Here is an 18,645-nt window from a genome sequence, read left to right on the forward strand (position 1 = left end):
GAGGATCTGGCTCTGAAGGGAGCAAAATGAAACTGTTGATTGCAGCTCTGTGTTAGCAAAACAAGGAGGGCACTTGAACTCTCCCTTCTCCAGCTAAGTTGTCTCTAAATTGGCACAAACAGCAGTGACCTTCAGCTTTGCTGGATAAGGGCAACACCCTTAAAAACTTTCTAATTTCAAATTATAAAGTCAGCTGCATTTCCACTTGGGTATTTCTGAACTGGAAACACACTAAGTGAGAACAAAAGAAAGGCTTTAAGGACATGGAAGAATATTGTGGGTGAAGGTAAGACATGATTTAAATTTGAAGGTGGTGAAAGAAAGATAATTAACATCAGATTAACATCAGGAGAGGCTTTCCCTCAGGTTAGGCAGTTTTCTCTTCTGTTCAGTATTCAGGTGGGGGCAGTGAGCAGACAATATGATGCATTCACCTGGTGTATGATGTATGAAGCCTTAAACTGCCTCAGATTCACAGGAAATACAACTTTTATTGCAATGATTAAACCAAGAATTTGCTTCTTAATGCTGCAAATCCAGTATGTGTTAGGAAGCTTTGTTTGCATAGACTTTTGCTTTATGAACTGCCAAAATGACTGACAACCCAAATCACCCATCCTTTTTTTTTTACAGCCCTTTGCAGCTCAGATGGCAGGACTGGATGAGAAATCTGGCCTTGGCAGTCAGATGGGACTGATGCCTGGTGCAGTGGTAAGACCAGATTACCTCTGTGCTGTAGAAAAGAGGGGAGGTATAGTGCACGTGTGAAAACCCAAAGGAGAATTAATCCTTTTTAACTTCCTGTGCCTCTAGAAACTGGAGGTACAGGATCTTATAGTGCAGTCTTGCATGGTACCTGGAAAAAAAAGAAGTGAATAAATATTCTAGTAAAGTGAAAGCTTTTATTCCCCTCCCCCATCTCTAACTTTGTTTTCCTTCCCTCCTTTGAAAGAAAGCAGCTACTAGCAGTAAGGTACAGGGAGGGGAGAAAAATGATCCTGTTTTTCCTCCTTTCTTGAGTCACTGCAAAGTAACTGAAAAAAGCCAGGTATAACACAGAGCAGAATAAGGAACTGTGCAGCCTTGGATGGTTCTTTTCCCATGGTGGCATCAAAGGTCTGTATTTTTGGTAGTAATTTACAGAATATTTCTGAAAGCAGTGCTTTGTTGTTTGAAGGCAGACATCCTGTTTCTCCAGTGAGTCGAGTTGTGCCATTGGCATCTCTCACTCTTTAGATAATGCACAGAGGACATTTTTTTAGGACCTTAATCATAGAATGGTCTGGGCTGGAAGGGACCTCCAAAGGTCATCCAGTCCAAATCCCTCTGCAGTCAGCAGGGACATCCTCAAGTAGATCGGGTTTCCCAAAGCCCTGCTGAGCCTCAGCTTGAATATCTCCAGGGATGGGGCCCCAACCACCTCCCTTGGCAACCTGTTGCAATGTTCCACTACCCTCATGCTGTAGAACTTGCTCCTAACATCCAATATAAATCTGCTCTTTTCTAGTTTGAACCCAGTGCCTGTCGTCCTATCACTCCAGGACTTTGTGGACAGTCTTTCTCCATCCTTCTTGTAGACTCCCTTCAGGTCTGGGAGGTCATTATTAGGTGTCCCCAGAGCCTTCTCTTCTCCAGGCTGAAGCAGTGGCATTGTTTACCATCTGTGAGAGCTGTTTCACTACACTAACCTCTCTCTTCTAGAAGCATTTGCGGTTGCTTCTGAGTATTCCTTCTTTTCACTGTGTGTATTTATCACATTGTGATATGTTGAAGATACTGTTCCACTTCTTGCTGTTGGTTTAAACATTCATTCTTAGGAAACCAACCCTTAGTGACTGTAGTGACAGTTTGCTTTACCCTGAATAGAATCCCCTACATGAGGCCCCACTAGTAACCTTCAGACTTAGTTTCTGTACAATTGAGAAAGTCCTAAAGATGATCTTGATGGTTTGCCTTAGGATTAACTTTTACAGTGATTTCTTCCGAGAGAGTTCCTTTTTTCCATGGATGATAGAATAAATAGAGTAAATTCACTGGGTGCACACAGGATGATTTCTTCCAAAATCCTGCCCTACCTTGTTGTCTTCCATCATTTTGTGTCACCCTTTCACTCAATTTGTCTTCAGACATTGCATGTCCTGTATCTCTCATCTTACAAGGTTTTGTAATGACAAGATGAGGGGTAATGGGTTCAAATTGGAAGAGGGAAGATTTAAACTGGATGGTAGGAAGAAGTTCTTTGCAGTGAGTGTGATGAGACACTGGCAGAGGTTGCCCAGGGAGGCTGTGGCTGCTCCCTCCCTGGAGATGTTCAAGGCCAGGTTGGATGAGGCCTTGAGTGAGCTGTTCTAGTGGGAGATGTCCCTGCCTATGGCAGGGGGTTGGAACTGGATGATCTTTGAGGTCCCTTCTAACCTAAACCATTCTATGACTCTGTGATTCTGTGGTCTCTTCTACTGCCCCTTCTTCTGTGACTCTCAAATATACATTTTAATATTAATATCTATTTTAAGATATTTTCAATCTCTGGGTCTCTCTATTGCCTTACACAAAGTCTCCTAAAGAGAGATGACACTCACTTGCTATCTGCATTGATTCATCATGTTCTGTGATAATCCTTGTTTTCCCTTCCCTTATGAACTGGGTGGCTGATAGTCACTCAGCTAAGCCACTGTTCTTCTTTTCTCATTGGTCAGGATTTTTAAGTGGCCTATAAGTAACTCTTTAACATTTGCTTTGTAAAAATTAGTCAAAGGTATTTAATTGTGTGTAAAAGACAGAAATATTGATCCTCTGTCAAAAATGCAAGTTTTTGTCTGCTGTAGAAATTTGGTTATTGCTATGAGCTAGAGACTTACTTCCAGACAAGATTATCTTGACTTCATGATGTAAGTTACAATGAGGGACAAGATTTTTTCCTGAAAAATCTCATGGAGCTTTTTAAAGGGAATTCTGAATTTTCTGCAGCAGACCACAGCCATTTGGGAGCTATTTAGTGGTTTGTATGACTCATGAAAATATGTCCTTCCATTGCAGCTTGTTGCTTGCTCATGGCTGGGAATGGCAGCCTAAATTTATTTTGTCATTGATTCCACAATGAGATTGATCTGACTGCTGAGATTCCCTTCAAGGGAAGATCCTAACCCCAGCAGCTCTTTTTGTCAGTGGAGCTATGCAGGCATCCCAGCTATTCCAACAGATTACAGAGGCTGTGAGGTTCCAACTAGCAACGACCCTCTTATTTTTTCAGCTGCTAATGAGTCTACACTCCTGTGGCTTTTTGACTGAGGATTTCCTTTCTATCTACTTCCATATTTCATGACATCAATCTCCCAAGTAAAAGACTTTCAGAGGGTTTGGCCATACAAATGTTTTCCTGGAGATGACTATCAGGCTGTTCTGCTCTCTGGGGAAGGGTATTTTCCAGTGTGTAACCAAGTATGTTGTTGATAGGGTCCAGTGGGTCCAAGAGGTCCTCAAGGTCTCCAAGGCAAGCAGGTAAGCCCTTCACCTGAGGGGATTGAAGCTAAGCCAGAGCACGATGTGGCTGCTTTGCATGTGCATCTATGAGGCAATGTTCAATGTTGTGCATGCATGGATGAATGCATCTTCCTCTAGAGGTGAATCTAGATGTGCAGCTCTGGAGCTCTGCCCTGAATGTACTCTTATTACACACATCATTACACCTTTAACAAAGTTTTAACCCAAGCCATATCACCTAAAATGATGACTGTTCTGGTGTCAGGATTGGCACAGTGTTAAGTCTCCAGTGGGGTTTGTGTATGGCACAGAACTTACCTGAAGCTTGAGGGACTTCAGAATTCCTTTTGTGCTAGTTCTGAATTAGAATCCAGACTGTCCCATGGGCTATGATTTTCCTGGTCGTGGATTTTTTTTTTTATTATATCCTTGTATTTTTTTTTTACTGTTTGAAATTTGTCATTTGGGTAATCTTTGGTTCATTTCAGGGTGGTGCTGGCCCTACAGGCCCTCCTGGTGAACCTGGGGACCCAGGACCTATGGTAAGGCTGATAAATAGAAACATTCTATAAGATGATTGCACACACCACTTACTTCAGAACAGATTTCTCTTTCATGTTGTCTCAGCTGAGGCTATTAATTAACTGTAGGCAAGAGTTGTGGTGTTCAAAGCATGCTGGCCTGAATCCGTGGATTGAAATAGTCTTGAACATGCACAGTAATGATCGTTGTAAAAGCCAATTGTTACTTTTTCAGCGCAGACCTGAGGCTGGTGAAGTGCTGTAAAACCACATCTTGTAGTGTAACTTACTCAGAGTATGAAGAGAATGTTTATTTTTTGGAGGTGATGCAATGATTTCAAAGAAAAAGGGATTTGGAAGATCAGCAACTGTGTTATTTTTATCTCTTAAAATATCCATCCTGGGTTTTGTTTTTTTTTAGGTTTCCTAGAGGCAGGATGGTGAGAAAGAGCACTAGAAAATTAAGCAAATGTCCTTAGACATAAAATCATCCTTTTTCTGCATCTGTTTTTATAAGAAACAGATTTCAAAGTGGAGCAAATAGATATTTTAGTGATGGCTAAATTGTCTTCTCAACAAATACATTTGTTTCTTAGGGTCCAGTCGGATCTCGTGGACCAGAGGGACCTCCAGGCAAACCTGGTGAAGATGTGAGTTTGTTATTCTTTGTATCTTGTTTTATTTTTAATAAAACAAATGTTGGCATCTTCGAGACAGTGACTAACCAGCAGATGTGCCTGTTGTAACTCCTTTTATCTCTGTGCTTTGTAAAAACACACTCCTCATTAAGTGCAGTGTCTCAGCTGTAACTCTTAGCCAACCTTTTCAAAACCCTCTTCTCTTTTCTTTACGTGTTACCATCATGCCAAAGGTTTAAGCACTGGTTCTTTATTATTTCTTGCCTCAGCCACAGATGCTCTGCTTGAAATCAAACAGAATAATAGGAGGGGGCATTTGGAGGTATTTCCTCTCTTTGGGATTGCATGATCGGTGAGAAGGACTAAGTGATAACCTTCACCTGGGTCTGGAAAATGACATTTTAGCATTCATGTTTTTCAACTTCTTAATAATGCATGATATTCCTAACTGATTTCAATAATATATGATAATCATAACTGATTTTATGATTCTATCCATGTGTGGACACATGTATGTGAGCTGTGTATATCGCACATCTTACAAAAGTATATATATACGTATCTATACTGCACAACAGTAGCCTAACTTATGTCTTCTTGTCTTGCAAAGCACGTTAAAGGCATCTGAATTGTAATCTCTACCTTGGCAAGGAGTTGAAAATTGAAGGTGCTAGGTGTTGTTGTATACCAGAAGTGACAGGATTCTTTGGAAAAAGTTAACACTCAGTGAAGGAAAGCTGAACCTTGACACTGGTCTAAGAACTTCTTCCAGTTCCAGGGTATCAATGGGGGCCTCAATTGCATTTAGGAAGCACTCTACCTTCTTTCTGTCCAGGAACTCCTTTTCTGAAGCCTTGCATTTTCCTGCAGCCCAGAGTCCTGGATGCATTTGAACTGATGGATGCATGTGAAGAAACATTTGCTTGGGGTACAGGGGGACTGTGAATCGTCTTCAAAATATGCTTATTTGATTCTTTTGTATTTTCTGTTGTATCTCAGAGAAAAATAGTCACTGACCTAGAATAAAATTGTAAACCACTGACAAGCTACAATGGAGGCAGGTTTAGATTGCTGTTCCTGTGGAAAATGAAAGTAATTTCATCCTCTGCATGATGATGCCAAAAACGTTGCCTCATTAATTCACAGTGCAGCTATGTTGCAGCACCATCTTGTGATGCTGGGATGCATTTTGGACTCAAGTCTTCAGTCTCTCTTTAAAAAAAAAACTTTTTTTTTTTTTTAATGAGTTAATGGGTGTAATCCACATTGGTAATCGGGTGTGCAGTTGATTTATGTCACCGAAATTGTTACAGGAAAGAGGAGATAGACAATAGTGATGTGAATGTCCTCATTTGTTCCAATGGCGAGAGAAGTTAATGTCGGCATTTGCTGTTTTCATGTGTTTGTGTTTGTTGTTTTTTTCTTTCCTTAGGGTGAACCTGGTAGACCAGGACAATCCGGTGAGCCTGGATTTCCAGGATCTCCAGTAAGAGCATGATTATTTAATCATACCTATGTTATCACTGTTCCTTTTAATCATGAGTGCAAAGCTCTGCCATTTGATTTCAGAAGTACCTGCAGCAGCTTACTCTAATGATCCAGATTGATGCTGTAGCTCAGAACCAAGCAGGTGATTCAATAAGTCTTTTAGTTAATCCTGAGAGTCATTTCAAGGTGAACATCTCATCTGGAAGGGAGCGGTAGTGTGCCTGAAAAGAGGACAAGTAAATCCCAGTACTAAAGCCATTTGATAAAATCATCTTCTAAGAGGTGGTGGAGTCCCCACCCCTGGAGGTGTTTAAGAGGAGGCTGGATGAGGCACTTACTGCCATGGTTTAGTTAATTAGAAGGTGTTATGTGATAGGTTGGACTCGATGATCTTAAAGGGCTTTTCCAACCTGGTTAACTCTCTGATTCTGTGATGCCTCCTTTTCTTTTTAAGTGTCCCGTTCTTGGTTGGCAATTCTGTTAACAACTGCAGATATGATCTCTTGGACAGAGAGATAATTTTTTTTTAACAATGTGGTTACCTAAATTTTCCTCCTAAGTTTCATGGCCCAAGGACAGTGTTTCATAAGCTGCTTGAGACAAATGTGGTCCACAGAGTAGTGTTTTGTCCGGATCAAGCTGTTTTGCTCAATCCAATAATCTTACAGACTACTTTATAATGCAGGAAGGAAGTACTGCAGCTGCACACATACACATCACTCCAGGCCTTTGTAAACAGTCTCTCTCCATCCTCCTTGTAGGCCCCCTTCAGGTACTGCTGCTGTCCTCTTCCCTGTTAGCACCAGAATCATAAAATCCTGGAATCTTGAAGATTGGAGAAGACCCCTGAGATCATCAAGTCCAACCATCAATCCAGCACCTCCATTCTCACTAAACCATGTTCCAAAATGCCATGTTTGTGCATTTTTGAGTGCCTCTGGTCACAAATAGAGATTTTATGTGGTTGATGTTTGGGGTTTTTTCCCTCTTTTTCCTACTTAGGGGCCTCGAGGCTTTCCTGGTGCTCCTGGTCTCCCAGGTCTCAAGGGACACAGGGTAAGAAATGAGGTTTTTCCCTCTCCTTGTACATGACATTTCTGGGCAGTTTCAGTATAAAGGTGCTCAATTTTAATTTATCTTTCTGTATTAGTGGTGAATTTGATCACACTTCTAGTGCTGCCCACTGCAGCACAATCAGTGGCATTTAAAAGAAAGAGGGTCTTGCAGAAAGTCTGCACTATTCCCCTTTAAAATGACCTTTGTTATATTCTCTAGTGCTTTCTTCACTCTATTTTCAAATGATCTGGGAATCTGGAAGGAGCTTGTGTGAGCCCTGCCAAGCTTCAGGAGGCACGAACCTGCCAGTTCTCTCACATTGTTGGCAAGTCTTCCATTAGGGTGGAGATCCTGAGAGGTGGATATGTTTGCAGCATGGAGTCATTGCAAATTACCAAGTTTTCTGGCCAGAATTTTGCTTTGGGGAGGAATAAAAAGGTTTCCTATGGCTCAGAGCCTCCTTCTTGTTGTTTTAGGACATTTTTTTTTTTTTAAGGTTCTTGTTTTAAAAGGGAAACCAGATCCAAGGAAATGTACCTCCTACAAATGGTTTCCATTTAGGAAATGTTTAAAACTTTTTATTCCATCTGGATTTTTTCCTTCTTGATTTCTTCCCTTTTCTTGCTCTTGCCACCTTGGACCATTCTTCACACTTTAGTATTGAGTTATTTTAACAACAATAGTGGGAATGTTCTCTGTGTGTACATTTATAAAGACAATTTCACCTTTTATTTTTTTTTTCTTTTATACCCTTACAGGGATTGAAAGGACTTGATGGTCCAAAAGGTGAAATTGGAGCAGCTGGAGCAAAGGTATTTCATGACCCAAAGAACTAACTGCTTAAGCATGTTTTCTTTAGTGCCAGAATCATGAAAAATAGTAGAAATTTATAATGCTGCTTTCTTGCCCTCTCCTGTCCATGCTGCTAGTATGAAAGTGAGAAAGCTGGGTGGAATTATTCATTTTCGCTCTGTGTGTGATCCATAAAAACTGCTATGGAGGAACATGTGCGGGCTTCATAAAGAGTTCACTGGTGCCAGTCACAATGTCAGCTGGAGCTCAGCTGTAAGCCTGTGAAGGATCACCAGGTGAAGTGACTGTGGTCTGTCTGTGACACTTACGTAGTAACCAGGACAGCACAGTCTGTTAATAAAGAGCCCATGCACACATTGCAGTTCTCTACTTGGCCAGCTCATGGCTCTTGCTGGCTCTTATCTGACCAAACTGAGAGAAGAAAAAACAGTTTCTAAATTTGAAAATGGAATGAAACAATAATCCATAACTAAAAGCTGACTCTCCTCTTTTGGATTACCATTTTGAAACAGGCAGATACTGGAGAGTTGAGAGAATGTGTTTTATCCCACTGACTATTTTGTCACCTAACAAATCTATTCTCTTAGAATTTTGTATCCTCACTGGTACTGAAACTTCATCTCTAAGCAGTGCTAACATGTGATAGCCAGCTGGTGACAATTCTTTCCAGGAGGATTAAAAGTTATTCCAAAGGACCATAAACAACCTTTTTGTTTTCTAGGCTTTTTCCACATTGATCAGTGCTGATGCTGAAATATGTTTGACCTTGTGTAGATGGTAATCACCAGTGGAACAGGACTGTTATAGTAAAGTGAATCTTCCAAAATCCAAATCCAAATGTGAAATCAGTAAGGAGAAAAAATAAAAAGAAAGATTTCAAGCTTTCTTTCCTGAGATTGCCTTCCACTTTCTGTGGTGGTAACAGCAGAAGACTTGGTAAAAAGAGTACAAAAGATGAGTGAGGTTTTAGCTACAACATGTAGGAGTTAAGTCAGCTTCACTGAGATTATGCAAACATAGCAGCTCCCATCAGCATGGGCAACAGCAATGCTCTTGATGCATGCGGATGTGCATATCTGCCTCGTAGGTCCAGCACAGGGGCAGGGGACAGGGATGAAACATCTAACTTCTTTTTTCTCTGGCTAATTTCCTCTAATTGTGTCATTTCATTTCCATTTGTAGGGAGAATCCGGACCAACAGGTGCCATGGGTCCAACGGGTCCTCTAGTGAGTGTCATCTTCATTGGGTGTTACGGAAGTGACTTTAAGCTTGTAAAAGATGTGGCCAATGCGAAATTCAATTCTACTTGATGTCATGAAGCTGACTTTTCTCTTAATGAAGGCTTTATTTTCTGTAACACTAACAGTACCTTTGGTCTCCTGGTCTGCAAACTGTTATTCTTTGCAGTCCACAGATGTGGATAAGAATAACAAATCAGAAGGCACGACAGGGATTTGATGGCAGGTTTTGTGATGGTTTGATTGCTCCTGTAAGTGTCAGATAATCAAATCTAGGTTTTTACATGTTGATGGTTCATACAGAGTGATTTCAGTGTAGCCTGAACTCGATTACATTACTCTGAGTGTTGTGGAGGGGAAGATTAATTAATGTGAGGTGATATTTCTCCAAAATTAATATTGGTTATTAATTTTGCTATTCAGAACTCTCGCCACCCAAGGCCACTAATTTAATAATATTTTGGGTTCTTACACAGCCATGGAAACATTCTATGGGTAAGATCTAGATCTAGTAATAACCAGCAAAATATTTAAACATTAATTGAACTGGAAGAGAAGATTCCTGTGGTCAAATGCCGCTTGCGGTCAATATGCCTCTTGCCCAGTAGATGGGCTCAAGGAGCTCTTTCTGCTCGTGGCAGAAGGCAGTGGAGAATTACAAAGAGGCATTTAAGTATTTACTCACAAATTACTATTACCCACTCACGGGGCTTAGCCACAGTCCAGACAGTGCCCAAATGCTTTCAGGGGACTCTGTCTTGTCAGACATGGTACTTGATTCTTGCCGGCTTCTGGGGAAAGAGGCAGACAATCTCTGACCTTGTCTCCTGGCTTCTCCTGAGCAGGACTTTCAGGTGCAGAGGCAGATGCCATGCAGTCTCAGCACAACGTCACGCTGACCACACAAGCCGATTGTGTGCAGGCATCCAGAGTCTGCTCCTCGTAACTCATGGCAGTGGAGTTTACCAGGCAAACAATAAAGCAATAGGCAATTACAGCAGGCAACAGCAGAGCATGGCTGAGCACAGCAGAGAAAACAGAGGAGCAAAAGCACAGGGGAGCAAGCACATTGTTTACCTGCGTATCTCCTTTTATCAATGTGGGCCGAGATTAATTGCCCTTTGGACACAGAATAGCCAATCAGGATGGCAGTTAGCCAAACCTTACCATATTAGGCAAAGCCATAGGCTCACTATCACCCAAATTTGGGAAAAGCACGGACCTTGCACTAGGCAGGCACAAGCTAAGTGTGTACCTTGTTTACCACTGGACCCTGGGCAGGCCAGACTCAGTGGCTCCAGGTTCTTTTGTGTCCTTTTCCCGGGCTTGCCTCTCTGGTGGAGCAGAAACGCATGCCTGGGCAAGGCAGGACATGTATAAGCCTATTTTGGGCCTATTGGGCCTCCCACAACACTGAGGTAGAAATGGAACAATTTAGGTCAGAAATGCACTCTTTAGCTAAGAAAAGCACGGACAGAGGATTCTGAAGGTTGTGGTGCGGATTAAGCATGCATGACATGGAAATGAAACCAGGAAACATTCTCTTGGAGTAGTTTTCATTCAGATGTGGTTTTGGACAACCTATGAGCAGCCTAACAAGCCAAAAAATCAATTCTCAGCAGTGCTTGTGGAAGTAAAGCACCTTTCTAATATCAGATAATGAAATCTTTCTGCAAAGTACTGCCTTGTGTCATGCAGAATCTAATATCCCTGAAGTGGACCCTAGTTGGTGAATGAGCTGTGGTAAATGACATTGCATTATTGTTCTTGATGAATACATTACAGTATTTATTCTGATGTGCTTCAAGCTAGAAACACTGCTGGAACAGGAAAAGAGAAATCACAGTCTATTCAATTTCTACTGGGCAAGCCTGCAAGGCAACAAGGATTTATGTTAGCTGCTACTTCTTTGCTGCCGTAGGACAAGATAAGCTACATCTGCAGCATGCAAAAAGATTGGTTCTGTAACTGTTCACATCATCTCTCTTTACCATGCTTGTAGTCTCAGGGAATGTAATCACATTCTTGTTAAAAGCAAATAAAGAAGGCTAGGCAGAAAATTGCTGAAGAGTGATACAGTGCAAAACTTAATTTGAGGCAAGCGAAAAGTCAAGAATGTTTAAAAAACAAAGGAAAAAAAAGTAGGAAAAAGCAAAGACAAAGAAGAAAAAGAAGCAAAAAAGAGGGTGGTTTGCATTCTCTGCACTACGGGGGTGGGAAAAGTCAAGTGAACTTTGTAACAGTTTTCTGCTGTACCATGATGAGCTCCTCAATAATGCACTTTTTTTTTCTCTTTTCAAGGGACCGAGAGGAATGCCAGGAGAAAGAGGCCGAATTGGGCCACAGGGTGCCCCTGTAAGTAGCATCTTCATTCTCTCTCCTTGTAATTCTTCCCTTATATTACTTTAAATTTGAACCCCTGAGTCTGACAGTAGTTTGTTCTGTTTTTTTTTTTTTTTCATTTGACTGCCTTCCAGTTCCATGGGGAGTTCTGCTGTAGCTTCAGTTAGGGCCTGAGCAGAGTTTTGTGGGGTGAGACCTTTACTGTAAATTTCGCAACTAAAAACCAGTTTGAAATGAAGAATGTTAAGCTGTATACTCATTTCTCATAGCAGTGCTGCACACGAGGCCAAATCTCTTCACTGTACTACAACTTCTTTTTTGAATTTGTGTGTGTGTGTGAAATTTCTCTTGAGAGGCTGTTTTCACCAAGAGTTATTGAACTAAGAAATAATATCTATTGGCTTTGTCCAGAAAAGAAGTTTGAAATGAAAATTTAGACTTATTAAAGCCCAGAAAAATAGTAATTCTTAAAAAGTGGTTTGCTTTTCAGCAAAGAAAGAAGGATTAGCCTTGACATGAGGTCGCATTTGAGAAGAAACTTATTTCTGGTGCTTTATGTTCTGTGTCAGGTGGTGTTTTTTCTGGCGTTTCTCCCCATGACTTTTACGTGTTCCATTTATGTTACAGTTACACTGAAAATGTGACAGAGGCCTCTGTGGAAACAGAGAAATCCATTTACTTGAAAGGGAGCATAACTTCTTCCAGAATTTTTCCATGCCAGTGTTTGGAGGGCTCTGCAATCCAGCATTTCTTTGGTCACTTTGTATGGCTGGTGTCAAAAATAGAATCATAGAATTAACCAGGTTGGAAGAGACCTCCAAGATCATCCAGTCCAACCTAGCACCCAGCCCTAGCCAATCAACTAGACCATGTCACTAAGTGCCTCATCCAGGCTTTTCTTGAACACTTCCAGGGACAGCAACTCCACCACCTCCCTGGGCAGCCCATTCCAATCACTCTCTGTGAAGAACTTCCTCCTAACATCCAGCCTATTCACCCCCTGGCACAACTTGAGACTGTGTCCCCTTGTTCTGTTGCTGGTCGCCTGGGAGAAGAGACCAACCCCCAAAATGCTAACAATAACTAGAAATAAAAATAAATGTGATGGTTTGGGTGTTCCCTGCCCCCCTCCACTTTGGAAGTCACCCAGACTAGACTCAGTCGGCTCTGGAAATTTGAATGAAGTTTTATATTTACAGCTTAGCTCAATATACAAGCAGATATTTACAGTATATACAGTTATAGACAGAAATATACAAGGTAAAAGGTAATACAGAAACACAACTCCCCTCCCAGAAACCAGGAGGGGCTCACAACCGCCCTTCCACCTTCTGCCACTCCCCTACCTTACCCCAGACGTTGCCTTGTGCCCCAAGGAAGAATGGAGGGTCAGCCAGAGGGGTTAGGAAGCAAAGTGGATTCATCAGAGAGATGGAGTGTGAGGTTAGAGAGAAAATGCAGCCCAGAGCTCAGGCAGTGCTTGAACTGCCTTATCTATATTTATACTCCTGTTCTTATACATCTCAGCAAGCCTATGAGTGAAGTAGACATCACCATTGTTTCTCTTTCACAGCCTGTGATCTAATCCTTCTTACCAAAATATTCTAGCTAGCTTCAATCTAGCACAATAAAATAAAAATTAAATAAAATGAAGTGAAATGAAACAAAATTAAATGAAATAAAATAAACCAAAACAAAACCACAGAGTTCTTATAACTGTTTTGTCTTGTTTTTATACCTAGGGTGGACGTGGCCAACATGGTATGCCTGGGAAGCCAGGACCAATGGTAAGATTTTTTTTTCTTAGTCATCTGTTATTTTCACTTTATATTTGCCCCTTAACCTTTTGACACTACCAGAAGCAGCACAGCAAATTGTTGGCAGCTGTTGTTGGAAGTAAGTGCACCTGGAATTATCTGCAGGTGATTCTTAGTTCTACTCATCACAGCTTCAATGCTGTCTTCTGAGAAAACATGCACTGTGGTTTGCTTCATCTTAAAGGTTTCAGTCTGCAGAGGAGCAGGCTGTAAGGTCTCCTCTGGAGGGGTGATGTTTTGCTGCTTTACTGAAGTGAGGTCCATATTATAAGGAGATAAATATCTTAAAGATGTAGAATCATAGAATCAGTCAGGGTTGGAAGGGACCACAAGGATCATCTAATTCCAGCTCCCCTGCCATGGGCAGGGACACCCTATCCTAGATCAGCCTGGCCACAGCCTCATCCAGCCTGGGCACCTCCCTGGGCAACCCATTCCAGGCTCTCACCACTCTCATGCTGAAGAACTTCCTCCTTGTGTCCAGTCTGAATCTACCCACCTCCAGCTTTGCTTCATTCTCCCTAGTCCTGTCACTACCTGGTATCGTGAAAAATCCCTCCCCATCTTTTTTGTAGGCCCCCTTCAGATACTGAAAGGCCACAAGAAGGTCACCTTGGAGCCTCCTCTTCTGCAGACTGGACAGCTCCAACTCTCAGTCTGTCCTCATAGGAGAGGTGCTCCAGTCCTCTGATCATCCTTATGATCCTTTTCTAGACACACTCCAGCATGTCCACATCCCTCCTGTAATAGAGGCTCCAGAACTGGACACAGTACTCCAGCTGGGGTCTCACCAGAGCAGAGTACAGAGGGAGAATCATCTCCCTCGACCTGCTGGCCACACTTCTCCTGATGCAGCCCAGGATCTGGTTGGCTCTCTGGGCTGCAAGTGCACACTGCTGGCTCATGTTGAGCTTCTCATCCACCAGCACCCCCAAGTCCCTCTCCTCAGGGCTGCTCTCCAGCCACTCACTGCCCAGCCTGGATTTGTGCTTGGGATTGCCTCGATCCAGTTTCAGGACCTTGCACTTAGTCTTGCTGAACCTCATGAGGTTGGCTTGTGCCCACCTGCCCAGCCTGTCCGAGTCTCTCTGGATGGATCCCTTCCCTCCAGTGTGCCTGCTGCATCACACAGCTTGGTGTCATCAGCAAACTTGGACATAGAGCCATTGACAGCCACTCTTTGGTTGCAGCCATCAAGCCAGTTCTTTGACCATCCAGTGGTCCACTCATCAAAACCATATTTCTCCAGCTTGGAGACCATATCTACCCTAATATAAAGCAGTTTCTAATTGCATGCTGACCTCCTTCATGTACAAAGTTGGCAGGTGAGGTTGAATCCATTCTTAGCAAGAGTAAGAGAATCTCAGAAGGTTAGGGGCTGGAAGGGACCTTGAAAGCTCATCCAGTCCAACCCTCCTGCCAGAGCAGGATCACCTATACCAGATCACACAGGAAGGCATGCAGGCAGGTTTTGAATATCTCCAGAGAGGGAGACTCCACAACCCCCTGAGCAGGCTATTCCAGTGTTCTGTAACCCTCACAGTGAAAAAATTCTTCCTCGTATTTCCATGGAACTTCCTGTGCCTCAGCTTCCACCCTTTGCCCCTTGTCCTGTCCTTGGGTACCACCCAGCAGAGCCTGGCTCTGTCCTCCTGGCACTCACCCTTTACATAATTTTCAACATGAATGAGGTCACCTCTCAGTCTCCTCTTCTCCAAGCTAAAGACCCCAGCTCCTTCAGGCTCTTCTCGTAAGGAAGATGCTCCATTCCCTTAATCATTTTCATGGCTCTGCACTGGACTCTCTCATGCAGTTCTCTGAGGTCCTTCTTGAACTGAGCGGCCCAAAACTGGACACAATATTCCAAATGTGCCCTCACCAGGGCAGAGTAGAGGGGGAGAACCTCTCTCCACCTACTAACCACAGCCCTTCTAATGCACCTCAAAATGACATTGGCCTTCTTGGCCACCAGAGCACATTGCTGAACTTTAGAAAAAAGCCACCCACCAAAACCCACCACACCAGAAATTCTCCTCAAAACCCTTGTCTTGGGTTCAAATGCAAGTTCCCAGAGACTCTTATAAATTTGGTAGACCCAATGACAATTTATAGGATTTATAGAATTTATAGAGTGCCCTCCCCTCCTCCCCCTCCTTTCCCCAAAAGACAGGGAGAGAGATAAGAGGTAGGGACACCCCCAATAAATCAATCTCGACTCGATTTGGAAGTAAAAAAAGGAAAAGTTTAACAATAACTTAGAAAAAGGGATTGGAGGTAGGGGAGTTTACAAAGGATAAGGAAGGGAAAAACAGCAAAATACAAAACAGGGATGGATACAACCCGAGTAGTGTGATGGTGTCTCTGCCTCGTGGCTGGTATGCAGTATCAGTGTGTGTGTGCGGTCATGAACGCAGGTAGGGAGCAAGAGGGCGAAAAGAGGAAGAGACAGGAGAACTCCTGTCTTTTATACCACAGGAAGTGGGGGAAGTGGGCTAACCATCACCTGGAGTGTGGCCCACCCCTGAGGAGGGGCCAAGACCCCTAGGGTCAGGTTCAGGGTCACTCCCCCAGGAGTGTTAACCCTATACATTCCACCCCTTGGTTAGACCACTTCCACCTTCCTAAGAACAGTCTTCTTCTCCAAAGATGGGAAAAGTGTCCATGGGTTAAGAGTTCGTGAAGTCCTTCTTGGTCCCCGGCTGTATCCCAAGGCGATGTGTTCCTCTGGTCCGGTGCAGGTTGCTGAGATGTGAGCAGGGCAGGAACGGAAGAAAAGTCAGTGAATCAGGAACAGTTCTTGTTGGTACTCAGGAAAAGAGTCTTTTCCCTCTGCGAAGAAAACATCAGGAACAGTCTCTTCATGTCCGGCATCAGGGGAACAGGTGTAGATGAGATGGCTGTAGACATCCTCTGGAGGGAAATCAGGAACAGTCTCTCACTGCAGGGCATCAGTGACGAATCAGATGCAGGGTTCTGGTTGGACGCCGTGGTGTGATGCGATGCTGTAGGACTCTGGATAGCTGCTGCTGTCATGTAGGTTCTGTTGGACGCCGTGTAGTGGTGAGGGTATAACTACAAAAACAACTTGTAACCCCTTATGAACTATGATACAAGTATTGCACAACTATGATACAACTATTATACAACTATAATACAAGATAACCTGAAAGTATCTGGAACACATGGAATCAACTCTGAGATTTCAAAACCTTTTCAGCTAAAGAGAGATTTCTCTGAGGGACACACTCGATAACACCAGTTTCCATCATCACCCAGTATGTGTGACCAGGACCCTCTGCAGATACCACCCCTTTGATGGGTTTTCCCCCACCAGAGGCAGGAGCAACCCACACAGTCTTTCCCAGTAGATTCCTTTCACAGACCACAGGAACTCCATCTCCCTCAACTGTGGGCAGTAGGGCAGATTGAGCAGGACCAGCTCTGTTAACTGATCCCCTGCTGTTCACCAGCCAAGTGGCTTCTGCAAGGTGCTTCTCCCAGTTTCTGAGAGTTCCACCTCCCATAGCCTTCAGGGTGGTTTTCAGCAGGCCATTGTGTCGCTCAATCTTTCCTGCAGCCTGTGGGTAGTATGGGATGTGATAAACCCATTCTATCCCATGCTCTTTTGCCCAGTTGCTTACAAGGTGGTTCTTGAAATGGGTCCCATTGTCTGACTCAATTCTCTCTGGGGTACCGTGTCTCCACAGGATGTGGCTCTGCAGGCCCAGAATGGTGTTACGGGCAGTAGCATGAGGTACTGGGTAGGTTTCCAGCCACCCCGTGCTTCCCTCCACCATGGTTAACACATACTGCTTGCCACTACGAGACCGAGGCAGAGTGATGTAATCAATCTGCCAGGCCTCCCCATACCTGTACTTTGACCACCTTCCCCCGTACCACAAAGGCTTCATGCGCTTGGCTTGCTTTATGGTGGCACAGATGTCACATTCATGGATAACCTGAGTTATGGCCTCCATGGATATGTCCACGGACCTGTCTCGGGCCCATTGGTATGTGGCATCTCTTCCTTGGTGACCAGAAGAGTCATGTGCCCACCGAGCTAAGAACAGTTCACCTTTGTGCTTCCAGTCCAGGTCAATCTGGCAGATGTGGGCAGCCTGGTCAGCTTGATGGTTATGCTGCTGCTCTTCAGTGGCTCTGCTCTTTGGGATGTGAGCACTGATGTGTCGGATTTTAACTGGCAGTTTGTCCAGGCGTGCAGAAATGTCTTGCCAGAGATCAGCAGCCCAAATAGGCTTCCCTTTTCTCTGCCAATCATTTCTCTTCCACTCCTTCAGCCACCCCCATAAGGCATTTGCTACCATCCATGAGTCGGTGTAGATGTATAGCATTGGCCACTGCTCTCGTTCTGCAATGTCCAGGGCCAGCTGGATGGCTTTCACCTCAGCATACTGGCTGGATTCGCCTTCTCCATCTCTTGCCTCTGCAACCCTGCGTGTGGGGTTCCAGACGGCAGCCTTCCATCTCCGCTTGCTGCCTACCAGGCGGCAGGATCCATCTGTGAAGAGAGCATATGCCTTTTCCTCCTCAGGAAGGTCACTGTATGGGGGGGCTTCCTCGGCACGGGTCACTGCCTTCTCTTCTGCTGGCTTTCCAAAGTCAGTGCCCTCTGGCCAGTTGGTGATGACCTCTACAATGCCTGGACGTTCGAGAGTCCCCATCCTAGCCCTCTGAGTTATCAGAGCCATCCACTTACTCCAAGTGGCATCTGTGGCATGGTGCGGAGTCGAACCCTTCCCTTTAAACATCCAAGTCAGGACTGGAAGCCTTGGAGCTAAAAGGAGTGGTGACTCCGTCCCAATCACCTCAGAGGCAGCTCTGACTCCCTCATAGGCAGCTAGGATTTCTTTCTCTGTGGGGGTATACTTGGTCTCTGAGCCTTTGTATGCCTTGCTCCAGAACCCGAGTGGGCGGCCTCTTGTCTCATCAGGAGCTTTCTGCCATAGGCTCCAGCTAGGACCATTCTCACCGGCTGCTGTGTAGAGAATGTTCTTAATCTCTGGGCCGGTTCGAACTGGTCCCAAGGCCATGGCATGGACCACCTCTCGTTTGATCTGGTCAAATGCCACCTGCTGCTCAGGTCCCCACCCAAAGTTATTTCTCTTTCTTGTAACGTCAAAGAGGGGTTTCACAATTTGACTGTACCCGGGAATGTGCATCTTCCAAAAGCCCACAAACCCCAGGAAGGATTGTGTCTCCTTCCGGTTAGTGGGTTCCACCATAGTGGCC

At 43.9% G+C, this 18,645-nt stretch overlaps 1 protein-coding gene across 1 annotated transcript in view; it reads left to right on the plus strand.

Annotated features, from left to right (window-relative positions):
- The window catches only part of COL5A2 (collagen type V alpha 2 chain), a 167,569-nt gene that overhangs the window by 102,821 nt on the left and 46,103 nt on the right, over positions 1–18,645 (plus strand). Inside the window, exons 8-17 of the mRNA XM_064158033.1 lie at positions 634–711; positions 3,454–3,498; positions 3,969–4,022; positions 4,598–4,651; positions 6,072–6,125; positions 7,130–7,183; positions 7,942–7,995; positions 9,179–9,223; positions 11,537–11,590; positions 13,321–13,365. Of these exons, the coding sequence (XP_064014103.1) occupies positions 634–711; positions 3,454–3,498; positions 3,969–4,022; positions 4,598–4,651; positions 6,072–6,125; positions 7,130–7,183; positions 7,942–7,995; positions 9,179–9,223; positions 11,537–11,590; positions 13,321–13,365 (537 nt within the window). The remainder of the gene's footprint in view (positions 1–633; positions 712–3,453; positions 3,499–3,968; positions 4,023–4,597; positions 4,652–6,071; positions 6,126–7,129; positions 7,184–7,941; positions 7,996–9,178; positions 9,224–11,536; positions 11,591–13,320; positions 13,366–18,645) is intronic.

This window comes from Pogoniulus pusillus, chromosome 2 (assembly GCF_015220805.1).
Source record: "Pogoniulus pusillus isolate bPogPus1 chromosome 2, bPogPus1.pri, whole genome shotgun sequence".
Lineage (NCBI taxonomy): Eukaryota > Metazoa > Chordata > Aves > Piciformes > Lybiidae > Pogoniulus > Pogoniulus pusillus.